This window comes from Neoarius graeffei, chromosome 8 (assembly GCF_027579695.1).
Source record: "Neoarius graeffei isolate fNeoGra1 chromosome 8, fNeoGra1.pri, whole genome shotgun sequence".
Classification (NCBI taxonomy): Eukaryota; Metazoa; Chordata; class Actinopteri; order Siluriformes; family Ariidae; genus Neoarius; species Neoarius graeffei.
Genome location: NC_083576.1, coordinates 27,861,106 through 27,882,945, shown reverse-complemented (window position 1 = coordinate 27,882,945; position 21,840 = coordinate 27,861,106). Strand labels below are relative to the sequence as shown.

Genomic DNA, 21,840 nt, shown 5'->3' with positions numbered 1-21,840 from the left:
TCCCAACGCAAGTCAAAAAGTAGTGAATGGATGTTGAAATGTTGAGGAAAGTTGGGCCATAGGTCAAGGAACAATTGATTAGATGTTCATTCAAATCCAGATATGTATATAGACCCGTGATTTTTTTTGTGTGTGTTCCCAACATAACTCAAGAAGTAGTGAGTGGGTTTTCATGAAATTTGGCATACAGCTTCAGTATTATCCTAGGTTCAAGCGGTTTGATTTTGATGTTGACATGATCTGGCTTGGCAGAGGTATGCGCTCTACCAAGTGCCCTTCTAGTTGTTTTATGATTTCAATGCCATTTTATTTCAGTCTGTTGAACACTCAGTTATCTTATTCAACAGCTGTTAATCTGAGTTAAAGCTGCCCATATTTAACTGGCTAATATCATAGCTGTTTTTTTTAAATGGCATCTAGAAAGATGGCAAAATAATCCAGACAGTTTGTCTTCTTTAGTTGCACCACATATTATGTAAACCAAAGTTAAGGTCTAATTAAATAGCAAGATGAACATTACCCAGAGATTTCATTTCATCCCAAAACATTTGTGAAGGGATTTTGATTCTAAACGTAATTTCTAGTCCTATCATTTTATCTTTTGTGGAATCCAATGAAGATAATTGCAGTATTTTTGCCCCATAAACATATGGGTTCCTGAACACGTGCTCAATTATATTTATCCATGAACACCTGGTCTAATATTATCTTGCTCCACACCTACACATGCCAACAGGTGCCAAATGAGACCTTCAACAACAATCAGACATCAATCATAAGCTCTAGTGACACATTTATCATAGCAAAACAATTAGCACAAACACACTTGGCTGAAATTGCCATAATTATTTGAGCTTTTATTTCCATTACAACAGTTGCCTTTGCTCCTGGCTTTTATGGCCAGAAATGCAATGCCTCACTATGATGGGACAACTAAGGAAAAAGTTTTTAAAGAGAATTACCCTTATAGTAGGTCATTTCCAATTCAAATTTCAGAATACTTAAATTAACACATCACTGCATTTTAACACAAGTGTCATTCAATGAGAAGTCACGATACACTACTATAAAGGCGGATTTTGAGTTGAATTACATATTTATTGCTTTTTGACAATATTTCCAGTCAATATATCTATAAATTGAGCTAATGGGGAAAAAATAAAAACAGTCCTAAGTAAATACCCATTATGTTGAATATTGCTCACAACAAGCAAATCAAAGCTGGGGTCAATTCTGCTGTTGATATGTAATGAGGAATGTGAAAAATCATTATGTCCTCTTAAATAACCCATCATCTTTTATGAAAATGTTGGTACAAACACCTGATATAACAAGACACGCAATGCTATATTCAAAAGGACACAAACTGTTCCTGTTACATCCAGTCAGTATTTCACTTACAAAATAGCCATCAGAGACATGTGTACATCTGTACAATGTGATTCTTCTCTCTTGTACAAACCCATCGCACGTTATATTTATATGTACACATCCATGATAAAAAGGCTTTTCCACATGGAGAAAATTTTAAAAGTTCAAACACCTATATAATGTGTTAAGAGAAAGGCAGGTATAGTGTACATGATAAAGATTACAGAATACCATACCAAGCCAGGAGACCTGCTGGACCTCCAGAGTCCATCAACACTGCTGGGTTCAGTCTAAACCCAGGCACATGAGCAGATAAAGTCTGTCATAGGCATGCCTATGTGCATACATGTTCCCACCAAGTCTGACTCAACAAAAAACAACTGGGGTGTGTGTGTCTCAGCAGGAGCAGTTGCCGCAGCCCTTGACGCTGTTGAGGATCTCCTCCTGCAGCTTCCTGCGCTCCTCCTCCTTCTGTGAGACTCTCTCTGCTGGAGCAGGCTGTGTCCTGTCTCTGTTGTCGTTTAGCACTTTGCTGTTCTGTGTGCGCCACAGATCAGCATACAGGCTGCCTGGAGTGCTCAGGAGTGTGTGGTGATCACCCCGCTCTGCCACCTTACCCTTCATCATCATGGGAAACGAGAGAAAACAGAGATGAGAGAGAGAGGGAGAGAAGAGAGTGAGTGAGAGAAGCACAACGCAGAGAAAGTAAGAGAAACAAGTGGAGGGACAGAACAGATGAGGTGAGAAACAAGGAATGTTGACAGAAGGCATGGCAGATAAAGACAGTGAAAGAAGTAAAGGCACAGGAGGCAAAAGAGAAAAATAAGGGAGGAGTGCATAAGACAATGACAGAAGGAGGTATAGAAAAGAGGAGGTGAGAAAGGAGGAAATTGAAGAGGGGGCATGATCAGACAAGACAGATATAAGGACCAGATTGAGAGAGAGAGAGAGAGAGAGAGAGAGAGAGAGAGAGAGAGAGAGAGAGAGAGATTGGAAGGCAGTGATGAGTGGGGGTGGGTAAAGAGGTGCATGAAAAAGAAGCACAGGAGAAGAGAGAAAGAAAGACACAAACTTCCACAGAGCACTCAAGATTAATAACAATTTACAGTATCTATTTTTTGCCACAACTGTCATGACAGCAGACTCCTCTTCTGTGATCTAGAGGTCTCTGTTCCCCATACTGTTCTGTGCAGTAAGTAAACAAAAGATGTGCTCTCTCACTCCCTCTCTCTGACGCGCGCGCACACACGCACGCACGCGCACACAGTTCATACAGGCTTTGCCTTGGGAGCGCTTGAAGAGCCTGCATGAGTATATTACAGTACTGTTCGCCCAAGCATTATCGACTGTCTTAAATGGATGTGATTCTGAAGTAAATGAGAGCACTGAGATGAGGGGCAAATGGTAGATGAGCCAAAGAAAGAGGGTGGATGAGAAAAAGAAGGCACAGACCGCGAAAACATGTAGCGGCCCTGAGCAGGCTCACACAGGCTGTGTGTGGGCGCGCTCACAGCACCAGGTCCTAAAAGCCTGCCAGCAGTAAAGCAAAAAAAGAGAGACAAAGATTTTTAAAAATTAATTGTTTTATATATATATATATATTTCATACAATGACGATCGAATGTGTCAGAAACTGCTCTACTACCAGTGTGCCAGCTGTATTTTTGGCCATGAGCAATTTCAAGAAACGATGTACAGCAAAACCATCTCTTGCAGTACACAGTGTAAAGCTGGTCTAGGACCTCCAAAACGCATCGGGCACAACCTCTGACCTTGTCCCCATTCCCGAAGCTGAAAGGTCTCCACCCTTGAGAGATGCACGGAGGTGTTGAACCTAGAGCCAAGCATGAAGCACTACCACTCATTATTTTAATGAGCTACAGCATCCCCAATCCTCCCTCTCCTCCTCTCTTCAGCACCACCGACACTGCTAAACACCTCGTCTTTGTGTGAGAGCAATCACTGCTCCCTAAATTACACAAGTGAAAAAAATTTACTATTTACAATATTAAATTTTTATATCATAAAAACTACCTTGCCTTTTAACACAATGTCTAAAATCAAGATTGCTAGACTTCATCTTCTTGTTGAGCAACACACTCAGTACTCCATTTGGCTTTGTCACATGATATCACTTTACATGTGGTGTACATCGAGCAGCCGTAACATTAAAACCACTGACAGGTGACGTGAATAGCATTGATTATCTTGTTACAATGGCATCTGTCAAGGGGCAGGATACATTAGGCATCAAGAGAACAGTCAGTTGTCAAAGTTGATGTGTTGGAAGCAGGAAAAATGGGCAAACCTAACGATCTGAGTGACTTTGACAAGGGCCAAATTGTGATGGCAAGACAACTGGGTCAGAGCATCTCCAAAATGGCAGGTCTTGTGGGGTGTTTCTGGTATTCAGTTGTTAGTACCTACCAAAAAGTGCTCCAAGGAAGTACAATCAGTGAACCAGTGACAGGGTTATGGGGACCCAAGGCACACTGATGCACATGGGGTGCAAAGAGTAGTCCATCTGGTCTGATTCCACAGAAGAACTACTGTAACAAATTGCTGAAAAAGTTAATGTTGGCTATGATAGAAAAAAGTGTCATAACATGGGGGAAGCCATGGCCTAATGGTTAGAGAAGCAGCTTTGGGAACAAAAGGTGGCTGGTTTGATTCCCTGGATGAGAAGGAAAGGAGTACCCTTGAGCAAGACACCTAACCCTCAACTGCTTCCCAGGCTGCTCTGAGTATGTTGGATAAGAGCATTTGCTAAATGTCATTAAATTTAATGTAATAACACACTGCATCACAGATTGCTGTGTATGGGGCTGCAGACCGGTGTCAGAGTGCCCATGCTGACCCTTGTCCACTGCCAAAAGCACCTACAATGGGCACCTGAGCATTAGAAATGGCCCGTGGAACAATGGAACAAAGTAGCCTGGTCTGATGAAATCACATTTTCTTTTGCATCATGTGAACAGCCAGGTGTGTGTGCATTGTACTGTGGGCAGAAGGCAAGCCGGCGGAGGCAGTGTGATGCTCTGGGTAATGTTTTGCTGGGAAACATTGGGTCTTGGCATCCATGTGGTTGTTATTTTGATATGTACCACCTACCTAAACATTGTTGCAAACCAAGTACACTTCTTCATGGCAACAGTATTCCCTAATGGCAGTGGCCTCTTTCAGCAGGATAATGCAACCTGCAACACTGTAAAGATTGTTCAGGAATGGTTTGAAGAACATGACAAAGACTTCGAGGTGTTGACTTGGCCTCCAAATTCCTCGGATCTCAATATGATTGAGCATCTGTGGAAAGTGCTGGACAAACAAGCTCGGTCCATGGAGGCCCCACCTCGCAACTTACAGGACTTAAAGGATCTGCTGCTCATGCCATGGTGCCAGATACCACAGCACACCTTCAGAGGTCTTATGCAGTCCATGCCTCAACAGGTCAGAGCTGTTCTGGTAGCACAAGAGGAACCTACTATACACAATATTATGGCTGATTAATCTATGTTTTCCTGCAATTGCTCAAATAAAATGGCAGGGACACTGATGTTCATGCGCGTGCTCAATTTATACCACAGCCACAAAAATTACTCCTTTTGGATTGTCTGGCAGGCATAATTTTCTTATTTTTCCTCTAAAAATGGTTGAAGACGGATGTCTTACAGCTTACTATTTATCCTTGTCGACTGTTACATATACAATATTGGAGTGATAACTGTAACAATGGCCTGTGGATGTGGGGGACTAGCAAGCAAGTTACACTCACCATCCACTTTAATAGGAACACCTGTACACCACCTCAGTTATGCTGTTATCCAGTCAGACAATCATGTGGCAGCAGCACAGTGCATAAAATTGTGCAGATACAGGCCAAGAGCTTCAGTTAAGGTTCACATTGAACATCAGAATGGGAAAAAAGTGTGATCTCTGTGACTTTCACTGTGGCATGGTTGTTGGTGCCAGATGGACTGATTTGAGTATTTCAGATACTGCAGATCTCCTGGGGTTTTCTCACACACACACACACACACACACACACACACACACACACACACACACACACACACACACACCCCAGTCTATAGAGTTCATGCAGAATGGTGTGAAAAACAAAACACTGAGTGAGCAACAGTTCCATGTGTGGAAGCATGTTGTTAAAAAGAGAGGTCAGAGGGAAAATGGCAAGACTGAGCTGTCAAAAAGGATAAAGTAACACCTATAATCACTCTTTATAACCGTGTTGAGCAGAAAAGCATCTCAGCATGCATAAAACATCAAACCTTGATGAGGTAGATGACTAAACAGAGGACTACGTTGGGGTCCACTCTTTTCAGCCATGATCAGGAATCTGAGGCTATCATGGGCACAGACTCATCAAGATTACACCCCCCCAAACACACACACAAAACAACAACAACAACCACCAACCAAAAAACCCACCCCAGGGCCTTATAGTAAAATCAATAAGCATGCAGTATAAACTTTTACTGGTTCAGACATCCTGAGAACATGTTTATCTTCCATCCTACAAAGTTTAGTGAGGTTAAGAATAATACTTTTCAAGCTATTAATGCCCAAACATGGCTTCAGAGATGAGGCATTTTTGAGAGTAAACATCTGAAAGTAAAAAAATTTGAAAAGTAAAAATAGACAAATATCAAGGGACACAAAATCTAAAACCAATGGAATTGAATAAAAAAAAAATACATGTAAAAAAAAAAGTAAAAAAAAAAATATTTATAAATCAATCATTGTTTACAGTTTTAACATACTGTCCCAACTTTTTTCTGATTTGGGGTTATATTTACTATTCACCATTTGATCTCAAATGCATTAAGAAGACAAGAAACTGCACAAATTAATTTTTGATGAGGCACACCTGTTAATTGAAAAGCATTCCAGGTGATGTCATGAAGCTGATTAAGATAATGCCAATAGTGTGCAAAGCATCATCAAGGTAAACGGTGGCTACTCTGAAGAATTTATAACGCCAATTCCAAAAAAAGCTGGGACACTGCGTAAAACATATATAAAAACAGAATGTGAAGATTTGCAAATCATGGAAACCTGATATTTCATTGAAAATAGTACAAAGACAACACATCAAATGTTGAAAAAGAGAATTTCATTGTTTTTTGGAAACTATATACTCATTTTGAATTTGATGTTAGCAACACATTTCAGAAAAGTTGGAACAGGGACCACAAAACACTGAAAAAAGTTGTGTAATGCTAAAAAAAAAAATACCCCCCCAATTTGGTTAATTGGCAACAGGACAGTAACATGATTGGGTATAAAAAAAAAAGAGCATATCAGAAAGGCTGAGTTTCTCAGAAGTAAAGATGGGGAGGGGTTCACTGCTCTGTGAAAGACTGTGTGGGCAAACAGTGCAGTAATTTAAGAATAACGTTCCTCAATGTAAAATGGCAAATAATTTGGGGATCACATCATCTATGATTCTCTGAATCTTTTTCATGATGTGTTATGATATCTGGAGAAATCTCTGTATGCAAGAGACAAGGCTGAAAACTGACATTGGATGCCTGTGATCTTCAGGCCGTCAGGCGACACTGCATTAAAAGCAGACACGCGTCTGTAGTGGAAATCACTGTATGGGCTCAGGAACCATCGACTGTGAAAACAGTTCACTACTGCATCCACAAATGCAAGTTAAAACCAGATATAAACAATATCCAGAAACACCGCTACCTTCTCTGGGCCCAAGCTCTTTTATGATGGACTGAAGCGAAGTGGAAAATTGTCCCGAGGTCTGACAAATCAAAAGTAGAAATTATTTTTAGAAATCATGGACACCATGTCCTCCAGGCTAAAGAGGAGAGGGACCATCCAGCTTGTTATCAGTGCACAGTTCAAAAGCCAGCATCTGTGATGGTATGAGGGTGCATTAGTGCACATGACATGGGTAGCTTGTACATCTGGGAAGGCACCATTAATGCTGAATGATATATACACGTTTCAGAGCAATATGCTGTCATCCAGACAAAATCTTTTTCAGAGAAGGCCTTCCGTCTTTCAGCAAGACAATGCCAAATTGCTTTCTGCCCATATTGAAACTGCATAGCTCTGTAGTAAAAGCGTCTGGTTGCTAAACTGGCCTGCCTGCAGTCCAGACCTCTCTCCCATTTAAAACATTTGGTGCATTATGAAGTGCAAAATAAGACAAAGGAGACCTTAAACTGTTGAGCAACTGAAACTGTATATCAGGCAAGAATGGGACAATATTTCTCTTTCAAAACAACAGCAAGTGATGATCTCAGTTTCCAAGCGTTTACAGAGTGTTGTTAAAAGTAGAGGTGATGCAACACAGTGGTAAACATGCCCCATCCCATCTTTTCTGAAACGTGTTGCTGACATCAAATTCAAAATGAGCATATATTTTTCAAAAAACAATAAAATTTCTGTTTCAATATTTGATATGTTATGTTTGTACTATTTTCAATGAAAAATAGGGTTTCCATGATTTGTAAATTAATTATTGCATTCTGTTTTTATTTACAGTTTACACAGCATCCCAAGTTTTTTGGAATTGGGGTTGTAAAATATGCAACATTTTGGGAACACTTTTGTTTACCACATACTTCCATATGTTATTTCATAGATTTGATGTCTTCAGTATAGTTCTACAATGTAGAAAATAAAGAAAAAAAAACCATATGAATGAATAGGTATGTCCAAACTTTTTTACTGGTACTGTATATAGTCTTGTAGGGAACTAGCCAATTATTGCTCATTCCACTCAAACATTTGGAGATGGGAAATGTACAAGATGGTGGAGAGCCTGGAATGTCTAGGTGAAGAGCGAATTGCTTTATCTGTAGATGGCCCTAGCGACAAAATTTCAGCGACAAAGCAATGGGTGACAAGCGAATCACTTCCTGAATGTATGCCCTATTACCTATTCTATAAACTGAGGGATCATCAATGGATGGACCACAGTTCAGATGCCAACCCAGAAAAGCTGGACCCGGCTAAGCATTTGAAAAAAGAAAAAAAAAAACTGTAGATGAGCCAATGTATGAAAAACAATGTAGTTCAGCAAAGCTAGCTTTCTAAAGATGAACCAATTCGGCTTGTGTAGCAGAACCACTGTTGTGGTTTATTCAATCACATGCTTTTATGTAAGCTATTTAACTGAAGGCTAGAGAGGTCAGAAAAGGAAGGGTTTTTTTCCCCCTCCCTATTTCCTTTACCCTCTCTGGTAAATGATGATGAATACAGAATTCTTAGAGATGAATGGATAGAAACATATACATTTAAAACAAGCATGTCTCATCTATTCAGAGTACAGGAATGGCATTGGGATAAAAAGGTCACAATGTGGGCAGCTTTTACTTTAATTCAGGTAGTCAGATATGAAGCTTGCAGGACATAAATCATTACCACAAAAGTCAGAAAGTGGTAATGTGATGCACAAGTTTGAATCAAAGCTATGATATGTCTGAGTTATAGCCATAAACTAGTAATCAATGGTTAAGGAATGGTGGGGTTTCTCCTAAAGCATCAATAGCATAGTGGCCCCGCTACACTTAATTTATTGACCGATACGCTTAGTGACATGCTGCTACCTATTAAACCGCTGCCGCGATGCTTACAATTTAGGCCTACAGTATAATGCTAGAATCAACATGCATGTGTTTTGTAGCCTTTGAGCATGTAATTAATACAGTCCATGCAAGCCCATGACCCTGAACTTGACCCAAGTTCACAGCTGATGTCAGAGAAGGGTTATTCGTGCTGATTGGCCGAGTGTGTGTGGTAGCTCGCAACAACTCATGCCATGTTGCATTCACTTTGTTGTTGTATTGACATTGTTCTTTTTTCTTCTGTTTTTAGGGTGGAAATTCAGTAAAATAAGTGAAATATAGCCTCCCCCCCAACATGTTGAACTGGTAAAAATCAGCTCTAGAGGTCACCAGAAGCCATGAAATGAACCCTTATATTTCAAAATTTTCAGGGGACGCATGCCCCCAGACCTCCCTTTGCAACCCCTTTGCACCTCACTGCGCTTGGGGGGCCACTACTCTTTCCAGTTTTTCTAGGAGAAACCCTGAAAAGTTAAATATTATCGCCAATCACATTAGTTGCTTAACTTTTTAAGTAAAGAATTCTATGTAATTGGATCCTTACATATTTTAGCTGCTCTTACTGATTATCACCACTTGTCTGACAAAAAGAAAATCACACCACTGATAATAAGGAACAAAATCTACTAAAGAATGTTCCATAAATTAATTGCCATGCCAGCCATTTTAGTTCTGTCCTCCACTAACACAAATGACAATAATGATCATATTTTGTATGTGATATGGTTTCTATAGCTTTATTGCTAAACACTTGGCCAAGGGTAAATGAACTTTTTTCCACCTGACTGCACTATTAAATTTCTACTACTTAGATAAAGATAAAAGATAAAAAGTCCTTCATTTTTTTTCGAGGTTAATGCACATGCTATTCACAGGTCTCCTTTCTTTAGCACACAGCCCTAGCTTCCTAGTATCAACATGATGCACAAGGCCACCTCACCAGTAAAGCCTGTTTTCTTATGGTTACAAGGGAAATGTATACAATGGAAATACTTTCTCCTATCTTAATCATCTTTTTAAAAAAAACCAAAACTTTTTTTTGAAAAAAAATGAGCTGGTTAAAAGGAAAGGGCAGTTTGATTTGTCTGAAAGCTTTTCATGCAAAACTCTGAGGAAAATGGAGTGGGGGGGAAACCCTGAATGTGCCCCAAAGCTCATTTTATCAGTGCTATGCTTTGGACATGGGAGGTACCGTGCTGTAGCTACCCCCTTAGCCTTCCTAAGACATTTCTGTGTATATTTAGAATTTTTCATATTTAATGTGTGAATCGTTGTGGTGTAGTGGTTAGCACAAGTGTAGTGGTTCACAGCAAGAAGGTTCTGGGTTCGAGCCCAGCGGCCGACGAGGGCCTTTCTGTGTGGAGTTTCCATGTTCTCCCCATGTCTGTGTGGGTTTCTTCTAGGTGCTCCAGTTTCCCCCACAGTTCAGAGACATGCGGTTAGGTTAACATGGGGCGGCCTTGGGCTGAAGTGCCTTTGAGCAAGGCACCTAACCCTCAACTGCTCCTCAGGTGCTGTAGCTGCCCACTGCTCTGGGTATGTGTGTCTCATCTCATTCTGATTATCTCTAGCCACTTTATCCTGTTCTACAGGGTCGCAGGCAAGCTGGAGCCTATCCCAGGTGACTACAGGCGAAAGGCGGGGTACACCCTGGACAAGTCGCCAGGTCATTACAGGGCTAACACAGACACAGACAACCATTCACACTCACATTCACACCTATGGTCAATTTAGAGTCACCAGTTAACCTAACCTGCATGTCTTTGGACTGTGGGGGAAACTGGAGTACCCGGAGGCAACCCACGCGGACACAGGGAGAACATGCAAACTCCACACAGAAAGGCCCTCACCAGCCACAGGGCTCGAACCCGGACCTTCTTGCTGTGAGGCAACAGCGCCTGACCACTACACCACCGTGCCGCCCGGGTATGTGTGTGTGCTATAAAATACTATAATTTTTCATTTGAAAAATAAAAGCATTAACAAACCAATTCGGTTTTTTAGACTAAAGTCTCCACATCTGGACGTCTTGAGTCTCCAGATGTGGACATTTATGAAGTAAAAAAACAAAAAATCCATTACGATATCGCTAATGCTAATTTACAAAAAAAAAAAAAAATGTGCTCTGACTAACAGGACATGAAAGTAAGGGCAAAAGTTAAATGTATGTTGTGCCCATTGGCTGAATCAGATCACCTGTGCTGGCTTTCGGTTTTTTAGACTAAAAAACCAAAAGCCAGCACAGGTGATCTGATTCAGATCTGCTGAATCAGATGCTGAATCAGATGCTGATCTGCTGGCTTTCGGTTTTTTAGACTAAAAAACCAAAAGCCAGCACAGGTGATCTGATTCAGCCAATGGGCACAACATACATTTAACTTTTGCCCTTACTTTCATGTCCTGTTAGTCAGAGCGCATTTTTTTTTTGTAAATTAGCGATATCGTAATGGATTTTTTTTTTTTACTTCATAAACGTCCACATGTGGAGACTCAAGACGCACTGTTTTGTTATAAAGATACTGAATGGTAAATGCATGATTTTTTTTCCCATCTGTTGTCAATTATATTGACATTGGGTGGTTGAAGCACAAATTGTGACTCCTTATAGCTCTCTCTATGTGATGCTCTTTCAATATAAACATGTCTATGAAGCGGAATACTGTAGATTCATTAGTAGAGGTGTTGACAACTGACAGCATGAGTCTGTTATCTTAGAATCTGAGGCTGAAATGTGCACAAACCTCGCTGTCTGGTGCTTGCTGCTTGTGTGCGAGCCTTGGCCATGGCATAATTGTGTGAAATGTTATATTCAGAGGTGTGTTTATGTAGGGTGGCTTGTGAACCTTACACCTATATTCCATGAGCTGAATAACTCACTATATGTTTAACACAGAATAGCATTGTCGCAGAGCGGGTACTGCACGCGCGTTGGGCGATCGTGCGTTCAGTAGAAATTACAAGTGCACGCGGAAAGCATAGACCTCCACCAAGGCCAAATGCTGCAACATTAGCGAAAGTGAACCTGTCAAGCCGCCCTGAGTCGGATCCACTCCAAACTTTAATGGCTTCTTCCTTAGTCCATGCTATGCCTTTCCATCACGGTTTATGAAAATCAGGCCAGTAGTTTTTGTGCAATCCTGCTTACAGGCAAACAAAATGAAAGCACAACTTCCTTGGTGGAGGTAATTCAACTGTGGCAGCAAATTAGCAGCTAACCCTAAATTTCAAAGTAGACGGCCTTTTGATTTAAAAAAATTGGTGAAATTTGGTTCCCTCTGAAATTTGATCATTGTGATACATGTTTATTTCTGTAATATCTTTAAAAAAAAATCAAGCCATTCTGTGGCTGGGATGTTATTTAATTTGAGGGGGTTCTCTAGCAAATAATGTGCATGAAATTGCTCGCTTCGTGCAGTCAAGCAGACAGAGGAAGCTCGTGTGCGCATGCGCAGGTAAACCTTTGACCGTGCACTGACAGTTACATCATCTTGTTGCCAAACAAACAGCTGATCACACGAGGTGCTCGCTGATCAATGATATTTATTAGTTTGGTCCTGCGTTTCCTTTCCTTCGCAACATAACATCTTTTCTTCTCACTTTCCGTCACTGTAGTCAGTCTTTCACATTTCATTTGCACACTCATGTCCTCCATTTCCCTCTCCTGTTTCAAATTTGTATCCCACAATGCTTTGTGCAAACAGGGAAAGCCCACCATGCGATGCATGACGTAGTCTCTTGTTTTGCATCATGGTGAAGCAGGAAAAAATAGCAGAGAATTTAGGGCCAAGTGGCCCTAAATTCATTACTAGTTCTATTAAAAAAATAATAAAAAATAATAAAAAACACACCCCTAATGCAATTGGAAGTCTGATTTGAATTCAGTAGCTTTCGGTCCACTAAACAAAAATAATTGCGTGTCAGGGAAATTCTTTTTATGACCTACATTTGATAAATCTGAAAGCCAGTATAGCTTTCAGAGCACTCACTGAAGTGTCAAGCAAGCCCGTAGCACCAGCAAAAGAAAATCTCTGGTGCTGCCCCTGGCTTTGGAGTTGACATTTATCTTTAATAAGCCTCAGAAATAACAAATAACACTAAATTGTAGTCATTATCAGAGAGCAAACTCATACAACCATTTTGAACAAGTTTTAGAACTATGGCAAAATAAAATCGGGTGGAACAAATGATCAGTAATTAAATGATCAGAAAGTTTTCTTCCAGCCACAAGAGAACAGCAGCCGAACCCCTCAGCAAAGCGAACCCATCTTCAATCCTGAAATGCTAAACTCTATGTTTGCATCATACTCTGCTTCACTTTGCGTCAATTTAGATAGATGTAGTTAATTAAGGGAAATGAATAACAGGGATGAGAGTGGGTGCTGATGAAAAAAGCAGAAAATCTGTAATAAGGGGGGTCCGGGGGGACACCCCCCAGGAATTTTTTTTCAAAATGAGACCTTACACACCCTATTTCCTGCAATCTGAGCTGTAGTTAATTAAAACACCTGATGCCTATTTTAATACTTATTGAAATAAAAACACTATTATATAGAACAATATGTATCAAAATCAATATGTGTATTGCATTAATTCAAAATAATATCTACATTTTATGAGGACTGGTTATTAGTCATTGTCAACATCACTTGTTTTTCTCAAAAATGTCGATTAAAATTCATAGTTATTTACAGTTCCATTAATAATTCAAATTTTCATATATTCAATATATTGAATTAAATAAAAAACATTCATATGTTATGGAAACTGACCTTTTCCTAATGTCCACATTACTTGTATATGATTTCTTCACAATGTCTATTTAAACTTTAAAGTTATATAGTTATCAACACTGCCAGCTATAATTCAAATTATCATATATTCAATGTATTGAATCAAACAAATTACTAAGTACCTGGACGACTGAGTTTCTTCACAGATACAAACAAATGCATATTTTATGGGGACTGTCTTTATCTTATTGTCCACATCACTTGTATGTTTTCTTCAAAAGGAAAATGTCTATTTACACTTTTTACAGTTAAAAAAGTTGTTTACAGTTCCCAGTTATTTTTGAAACAAATTTTCATTTGATCATTTAGACTTCAGCTTCTTGGCCAAAGCCAAAAGCTTATCAGTCCTCTCTTTTTTCCTTTTTCTTTCATTAGCCAGCTCCTCCTGTGTTTTACATGCTCTAACCTGGTTCTCTTCTGCTCTCTCTCACACACCTCTCTTGCTTTCCTTTTGCTTTGCTAAACTTATTTTATACCAGCATCAATTTCACGTACCTTCGCTTCATCTCGCTTGTCAATAGTATTCGGCATCTTGAGAAAAAAACGCCGATTAGAGGAAAGTATTTTTGATATGCAGCTCACGAACATGTGTAAGTTTTGATAAAAGAAAACGGATGTGGGTGTCTTTGTAAAAACTGTTTTGATTGGCTATTATGGTCTTGACGTCGATGTTTTGACCAATAACAATGTAGATAACACGAATTTTACATCACATTCAACGAGATTAAATGAGACTAAAGATGGCGACTTACAAATAATGTGTAAACATCGTTGGAGTTAATAAAGTTTGAACAGCATGAAGGAACATACCCCAACCCCCCCGAAATTAATTTTAAAAAATTCTCAACGGATTTGGTATAATATAAAAAGCTCGTTTTTTACTCAGAAAAAGCGGAAATCTGCTGAAAAGCGGAAAACTCTCATCCCTGGAATAAACAGTCAGATGTATGTGATCCAAGAGTCAAACAGCTCTTATCTGCAAGGTGAACTGAAGACAATTATGAATTACTCCTACATGTGATCTTACCTGATTCAGCACAATAATCTCATCTGCATCCACAATGGTGGACAGCCGGTGGGCAATGAAGACCGATGTTCTGTTAGTAACCATTTCTTTCATGGAGCTCAGAATGTTCTAGAAATCAACAAGGTAAAAATCAATTTCAAAATGTTAAAAATGAACACCTACCTGCCCCCACAGTGATGTTTCAATGAGAACTTTCCTGTTCATCTGCAATATCTAACAACAATATGATTGACAGAATTTATATGAGGACTTCCTTGCAACATGACATGTAGGGGAAAATAGATTTGAAAGCCGTCAAAAGCAAACATTGCCTGTGTCTGTAATAATTTATAAACCCTCATCCTTATGAAGAAAAACAAAAAAACAAACACCAAGCTTCCTTCTTGAGTATACATATAAAAAATGTTCAACTCCATGGAAAGAAAATTCTATATGCTCTATTGAAGTTCATTGCCAGCTATACTTTTAACCAATAAAAAGCTGAAGGAAACGATAAACGAATGCTATGCATGTAATGGGTATAATGAATTAAAACCAGTAAAATAAATTATATTTTGTTAAAATATTACACTGACTCCTGGCTATATTGGTTTAATTATTTTAAGAGACAATAAACTATATTTCTGTTATAATACATTAGGTTAAGGGATTTTTGATGCAAATTGCTTTTGAAAATAATTAACAATTATTCTCAGAAGGCAAGGTGAATATCCGTGAATAATAACTGAAACGAAGTCAAGGTTATTATTCACCGATATTCACTGAGCCTGAAGCAGACAATTGTTTTAGTATAAATACTTTTTTAAAAATAAATAAATTGATTTGAAATAAATTATTTCAATCTTCAAAAGTGCCATGAAAATGTAATAAAGGCTTGTATCACTCATCTACGCGAGACACATCAAATACTGTTTTGAAATAGATTTAAAAAAAAAAAAATCACAATTCCACTTTACCTCTGAATAGTTTTAGACCTTGCGGCATCTTTAATGCTTTTAGGAACAGCATTTTATTTCATAATTTGTAATTCTTCCTAACTTATGGTGATGAAGCAATTAGCCGCCATTCTGCTGAGTCACTCGAGGTGATTATCAAGAAATAATCCGAATCTCTCAACCAATCAGCACCCGTGATTTCCTATAATCACCTCTGTATTTATACTAATAATACTTAGTGAAAAAAACATGCAAATTAATTTAACATTATCAGAGAAACCAGATCTAACAGTTGAGAGATGAAAAAAATATAATTGCTCACTAATGTGATTTATCTATGCTTCCATTCAGAAAGTCAGATTATTTTATCAAAAATAATCTAATTTCTGTAGCATGTTACCCAGGTTTGTTTCTCTTTCAAACTCTCTTGCTATTTCAAAAACAGGTACTTAAGGGTTAGTGCACTGGTAAGAGCTCCTAGAAATTGTTTTTCAAAAGAAAATGACTGAGTACCGAACCTCTTCAGTAATGGAGTCGAGGGAGGAAGTTGCCTCGTCATACAGCAGGATAGGAGGGTTCTTCAGGATTGCCCTGGCGATAGCCACACGCTGTTTTTCTCCACCTATCAGCAGTCAGAAAGGTGAGAGGTCATTAATGAAGACATTATGCAATACATCATTATACATATTTGTAACGATACACACTCACATCCTAGTTAAAGGCCCAACTGACACTTCACATTTAATTGTGCTAATTATTATCGACAACTGTAATTACTGTTGACAAAGAGCATTTATTTCAGGCAGAAAAATGTCCTGACCTTGAATAATTGTGTGCTTGAGTGCCTGGGTCACTGAAGTTTACATGCATCGTCACAGCGTTTCTCATTAAAATTGTAATTTGTATTAGTAAATTGTTTGAGCAATAGTATTTTGATATATTATGATAAAATGAGAGCAGCTTGCACAATTAGCAATTCAGGCATTCATACAAGATGAAATCTCTATTAGCACAGGACTTCTTCAGAGACCTTGGGTCATGAATAATCTGCCAAAATCTATAATTCACCAAATGATTTAAATGATCATGCTTTTGTATTTTTGACAGATTTAATAACCACATACATGAACTGCTATTGCCGAGATGTCCTTTAGAGCTCAGTAACAGCAATCTTTATGTACACAGCTGATGAACAGAGCTCATCTTATAGTAAATGATAGATAATAAATGCTACAAATGTTTCTATTAAAAGGGGCTGACCCACCCTTCCCAGAATCCTTCATGTGACCACAACTTTGCTAGCTTTCTGTCTAACAAAACCTCTGCAAATTCACTGTTGGTAAGCCTTTCAAAATCCAGCTCAAACGTTTTCTTCATTTATGTGTCATGAACATTTTGAGTAGAATTGAGGCTTTGCACTGGTCACATGACCCCCATAGCAACGGTAATTACGCAGCCACAACAGGAGGCACACTTGTAGTGCTTCATTCAGATGAGTCACTTGTTATTGATCAGTATGGGTAGGTTTTGCTGCATTTTTGGATGTGCAAATCATTCTGAATGAAACAAAGACATCATGATGTAGCTTACAGCAGGTTATGGTCACTGAACTGCTGGCTGTCCAGGTGGTGCTCTGAAAACAGTGTGGGCTTTATAGATAATTGGGCTAATTTTGAGGGCACTGCTGGCCTGTTAGGGCAGGACGGTATCCATCCCACTCGGGAAGGTGCTGCTCTCATTTCCTGTAGCATAGGTCATAGTCTCAGAGCAGGCCTAGTTAATTTCTGACAATCCAGAGCCAAGGCCAGGGAGCAGACGAACAGGCTAAACCGACTGTCTGCTAGCTGCACAGAGTCGTCACTCAAGGTCCACTACATCGAGACTGTGTCTGTTCCCCGAGCTCAACAAAAAGGTAGAAATATTCAGAGTTTGTTCCAGTAACCTAAATCAATAAAAAATTAGATCATACTGACTGTACAGCTGCTGCCAGCACCTTTGATCTAAAGGTGGGACTCTTACATCTAAAGCGCTAATGGTTAATGAACTCATTACTGATCAGGAGTTTAATGTACTTTGTTTAACTGAAACATGGATTAAGCCAAATGAATATATAGCATTAAATGAAGCGAGTCCTCCTGGATACAGTTATATACACCAGCCTCGTCTAACTGGCAGAGGAGGAGGCGTCGCAGTTATTTATAATGATTATCTAGGTGTAACACAAAAACCTGGTTATAAATTTAATACATTTGAAGTTCATACTCATATAATGTATGTAGCCTCGAAAAATACCCAGTTAATTCCATTACTTATTATTTACAGGCCCCCGGGGCCATATTCTGAGTTTCTTTCTGAATTTGCAGATTTTGTCTCAGATCTGGTTATTTCCTTAGACAAAGCTTTAGTTGTCGGAGATTTTAATATTCACTTCGATAACCCAGAAGACCCTTTAAAAACAGCGTGTGTGTCCACTTTAGATTCAGTAGGGGTTAATGAGAATGTCATAGGACCGACCCATAATGGTGGTCACACCCTCGATCTAATACTAACATTCGGGTTAAACATAGACAATATAGTCACACTTCCACAGTCCGAAGTCATCTCAGATCACTATGTCATCTCATTCAAACTATGTCTGAGTAATAATATATGCACTTCACCACGCTACTGTATTAAACGTACATTCGCGTCAACTACTGCACAGAGCTTTATAAAGTATCTCCCAGAGTTATCAACTTTGATTGGGTCACTGTCAGCCCCTGCAGAACTTGATCAGGCAACTGAATGCTTAGAGTCAATATTCCGCCGTACTTTAGATAATGTAGCTCCTCTTAAAAGGAAAATGGTCAGACACAAAAAATTAGCACCCTGGTATAATGATGACACTCACACATTAAAACAGACCACTCGAAAATTGGAACGTAAATGGCGTCAAACAAAATTGGTAGTGTTCAAATTAGCATGGAAGGAGAGCTTCCTGAAGTATAGAAAAGCTCTTAGTGCTGCAAGATCAACATATCTCTCCTCCCTAATAGAAGATAACAAAAATAATCCTAAATTCCTATTAATACTGTAGCAAAATTAACCAGGAATAAGTCCACTATAGACACATGCATACCTGTAGTCTGTAGTAGCAATGATTTCATGAATTTTTTTAATGACAAAATTGAGAATATCCGACAAAAAAATCAAACTACTAATTTAAGGTCAGACAATGCAAGTGACCTTGTAGTTAACAATATAACTGTATCAGATCATCAATTCGAATGTTTTACTCCCCTAAAAGAAACTGAATTACTTTCATTAATCCAGGCATCAAAAGCCTCAACTAGATCCCTTACCTACACGTCTATTCAAACAGATAATACCTGAAGTAATTGAACCGCTTCTAAAAATAATAAATTCTTCTCTCACGATTGGCTATGTACTCAAATCCTTTAAACTAGCAGTTATCAAACCCCTGATTAAAAAAACCTGACCTTGATCCCTGTCAGCTGTCCAATTATCGACCAATATCAAACCTCCCCTTTATCTCCAAGATCCTTGAAAAAGCTGTAGCACAGCAGTTATGCTCATATTTACATAAGAATAACATCCATGAAATGTATCAGTCAGAATTTAGACCTAATCATAGCACAGAGACAGCTTTGGTTAAAGTAGTAAACGACCTACTGTTGGCTGTGTCTCGCTACTTGTGTTGCTTGACCTTAGTGCAGCATTTGATACCATTGATCATTCTAGTCTATCTCTTGGATAGACTAGAAAATGTTGTGGGAGTTAAGGGAACGGCCCTCTCCTGGCTCAGGTCTTATTTAACTGATCGTTATCAGTATGTTGATATAAATGGTGATATTTCTAGACATACTGAGATAAAGTTTGGTGTTCCACAAGGTTCTGTCTTGGGTCCACTGCTTTTTTCTTTATATATGTTACCTCTGGGTGACATTATTTGTAAACATTGTATTAGTTTCCACTGTTATGCTGATGACACACAGTTGTATGTTTCTACAAAACCTGATGAGAGACACCAGCTTAATAGAACTGAGGAACGTGACATTAGACACTGGATGCTTATTAACTTCCTTCTGCTTAACTCTGACAAGACTGAAGTGCTTGTACTAGGACCAAATGCAGCTAGAAGCAAGTTTTCTGATTACACAGTAACTCTGGATGGCCTTTCTGTTTCTTCACGTGCAGCAGTAAAAGACCTCGGCATCATTATTGACCCCAGCCTTTCATTTGAAACTCACACTGATAACATTACCTGGATAGCTTTCTTTCATCTCAGAAATATTGCTAAGATAAGGAATTTGTCAGTACGTGATGCGGAAAAACTAGTTCATGCTTTCGTTACCTCCAGGTTGGATTATTGTAATGCCTTACTGTCTGGATGTTCCAATAAGTGCATAAACAAGCTCCAGTTAGTTCAAAATGCAGCAGCAAGAGTCCCTACTAGAACTAGAAAATATGACCACATCACCCCTGTCTTATCCACACTGCATTGGCTCCCAATCAAATTTCGTATTGATTATAAAGTACTACTATTGACCTTTAAAGCACTAAATGGTCTTGCACCACAGTACCTGAGTGAACTTCTGCTCCTCTATGGCCCACCACGCCTACTTAGATCAAAAGGTGCAGGCTATCTGCTGGTACCTTGTATAGTGAAGGCTACATCAGGGGGCAGAGCCTTTTCTTACAAAGCCCCACTGTTATGGAACAGCCTTCCAAGTAATGTTCGGGAATCAGACACAGTCTCAGCATTTAAGTCTAGGCTGAAAACATATATGTTTAGTCAAGCCTTGTGTTAATGGTGTTTATGAGGTAAAGGTGTAGATCTGGAGGGTCCTCAGAGTGTTTTGGTAAACTGGGATGTATGGATGCTGTCAGTCCCCACTCGCTTGCTCACTCGAGTTTGTTGACGGTGTAGTAGCTGGCTGCTTTATTTCCTGGGGCTCCCTCATGCCTGTGTTACCTTCTGGCTCTCCCCTTTTAGTTATGCTGTCATAGTTAGTTGCCAGAGTCCCTGCTTGTACTCAGTGCAATATGTATACTGTTCCTACTTATTCAGGTGACATTGGGCATACCTAACAACCTGTGTTTTCTCTCCCCCTCTCTCTCCCCCTCCCCCCAAATCTGTCCCTCTGAGTTACATGTTGGTCCTGGGATCGAGATGCTGACCTCTTCTGCTCCTCGGACCTGCCTGATCCATCCTGGTGCCCTGTGTCTGGTTGGAGTCTCATCGCATCGCTCCTGTGGAGGACGGCCCCATGAGGACAGTTGAAAGTCACACTTGGAGGACGCTCTGGACTCTTACAGTCATGCTTTTATGGCTGAGGACTACAGTTGACTTGCTAACTTTAGGACTGCAGTTGTCATGAACAGTTTTTTTTTTTTTTAAGATATTTTTTTTGGGCTTTTTGCACCTTTATTGGATAGGACAGTGTAGAGACAGGAAATGAGCGGGAGAGAGAGAGACGGGAAGGGATCGGGAAATGACCTCGGGCCAGAATCGAACCCGGGTCGCCCGCATTCATGGTATGGCGCCTTAACCACCTGAGCCACGACGCCCCCGTCATGAACAGTTTTGCACTCAAGTTCCCATCAATGAAGAGTTTATAACATCAACGAAACTGACTTCTTGTTAAAACTGTTAATATTATAGTCATGCTGTCTGTTGTTGCCCAAATGAGGATGGGTTCCCTTTTGAGTCTGGTTTCTCTCGAGGTTTCTTCCTCATGTCGTCTGAGGGAGTTTTTCCTTGCCACCGTCGCCACAGGCTTGCTCATTGGGGATAGATTAGGGATAAAATTAGCTCATGTTTTAAGTTGTTCGAATTGTGTAAAGCTGCTTTGCGACAATGTTTATTGTTAAAAGTGCTATACAAATAAACTTGACTTGACATCAGATTTTTTAATTTAACAAAAGTTGTTCATCATTTGGGGGGGGAAACGAGAGATTTCTAATCATAAAAGGGAAAAATGGCTCGCAAACATACAAAGTGCAGCAAGGTGCTCATTCTTATACAGAGAGATGAACATGAGCATAAAGCTACAGTCACAATACAGCTTGTGACGTTTTGTGATGGGTTTGTCAATGAAAATGAG

General features: G+C 39.4%; 1 protein-coding gene across 5 annotated transcripts in view; it reads right to left on the bottom strand.

Moving 5' to 3' along the window:
- Positions 1-831: 831 nt before the first annotated feature.
- The window catches only part of abcb7 (ATP-binding cassette, sub-family B (MDR/TAP), member 7), a 172,016-nt gene continuing 151,007 nt past the window's right edge, over positions 832-21,840 (bottom strand). For 3 of the 5 annotated variants that reach the window (XM_060927517.1, XM_060927515.1, XM_060927519.1), the window contains 4 exons: positions 16,252-16,355; positions 14,799-14,906; positions 14,267-14,302; positions 832-1,989 (listed from right to left, as the gene is read on the bottom strand). In XM_060927517.1, the coding sequence (XP_060783500.1) occupies positions 1,768-1,989; positions 14,267-14,302; positions 14,799-14,906; positions 16,252-16,355 (470 nt within the window). In that variant the 3' untranslated portion in view covers positions 832-1,767. The remainder of the gene's footprint in view (positions 1,990-14,266; positions 14,303-14,798; positions 14,907-16,251; positions 16,356-21,840) is intronic. The other 2 variants (XM_060927518.1, XM_060927516.1) reach the window with 1 other exon arrangement.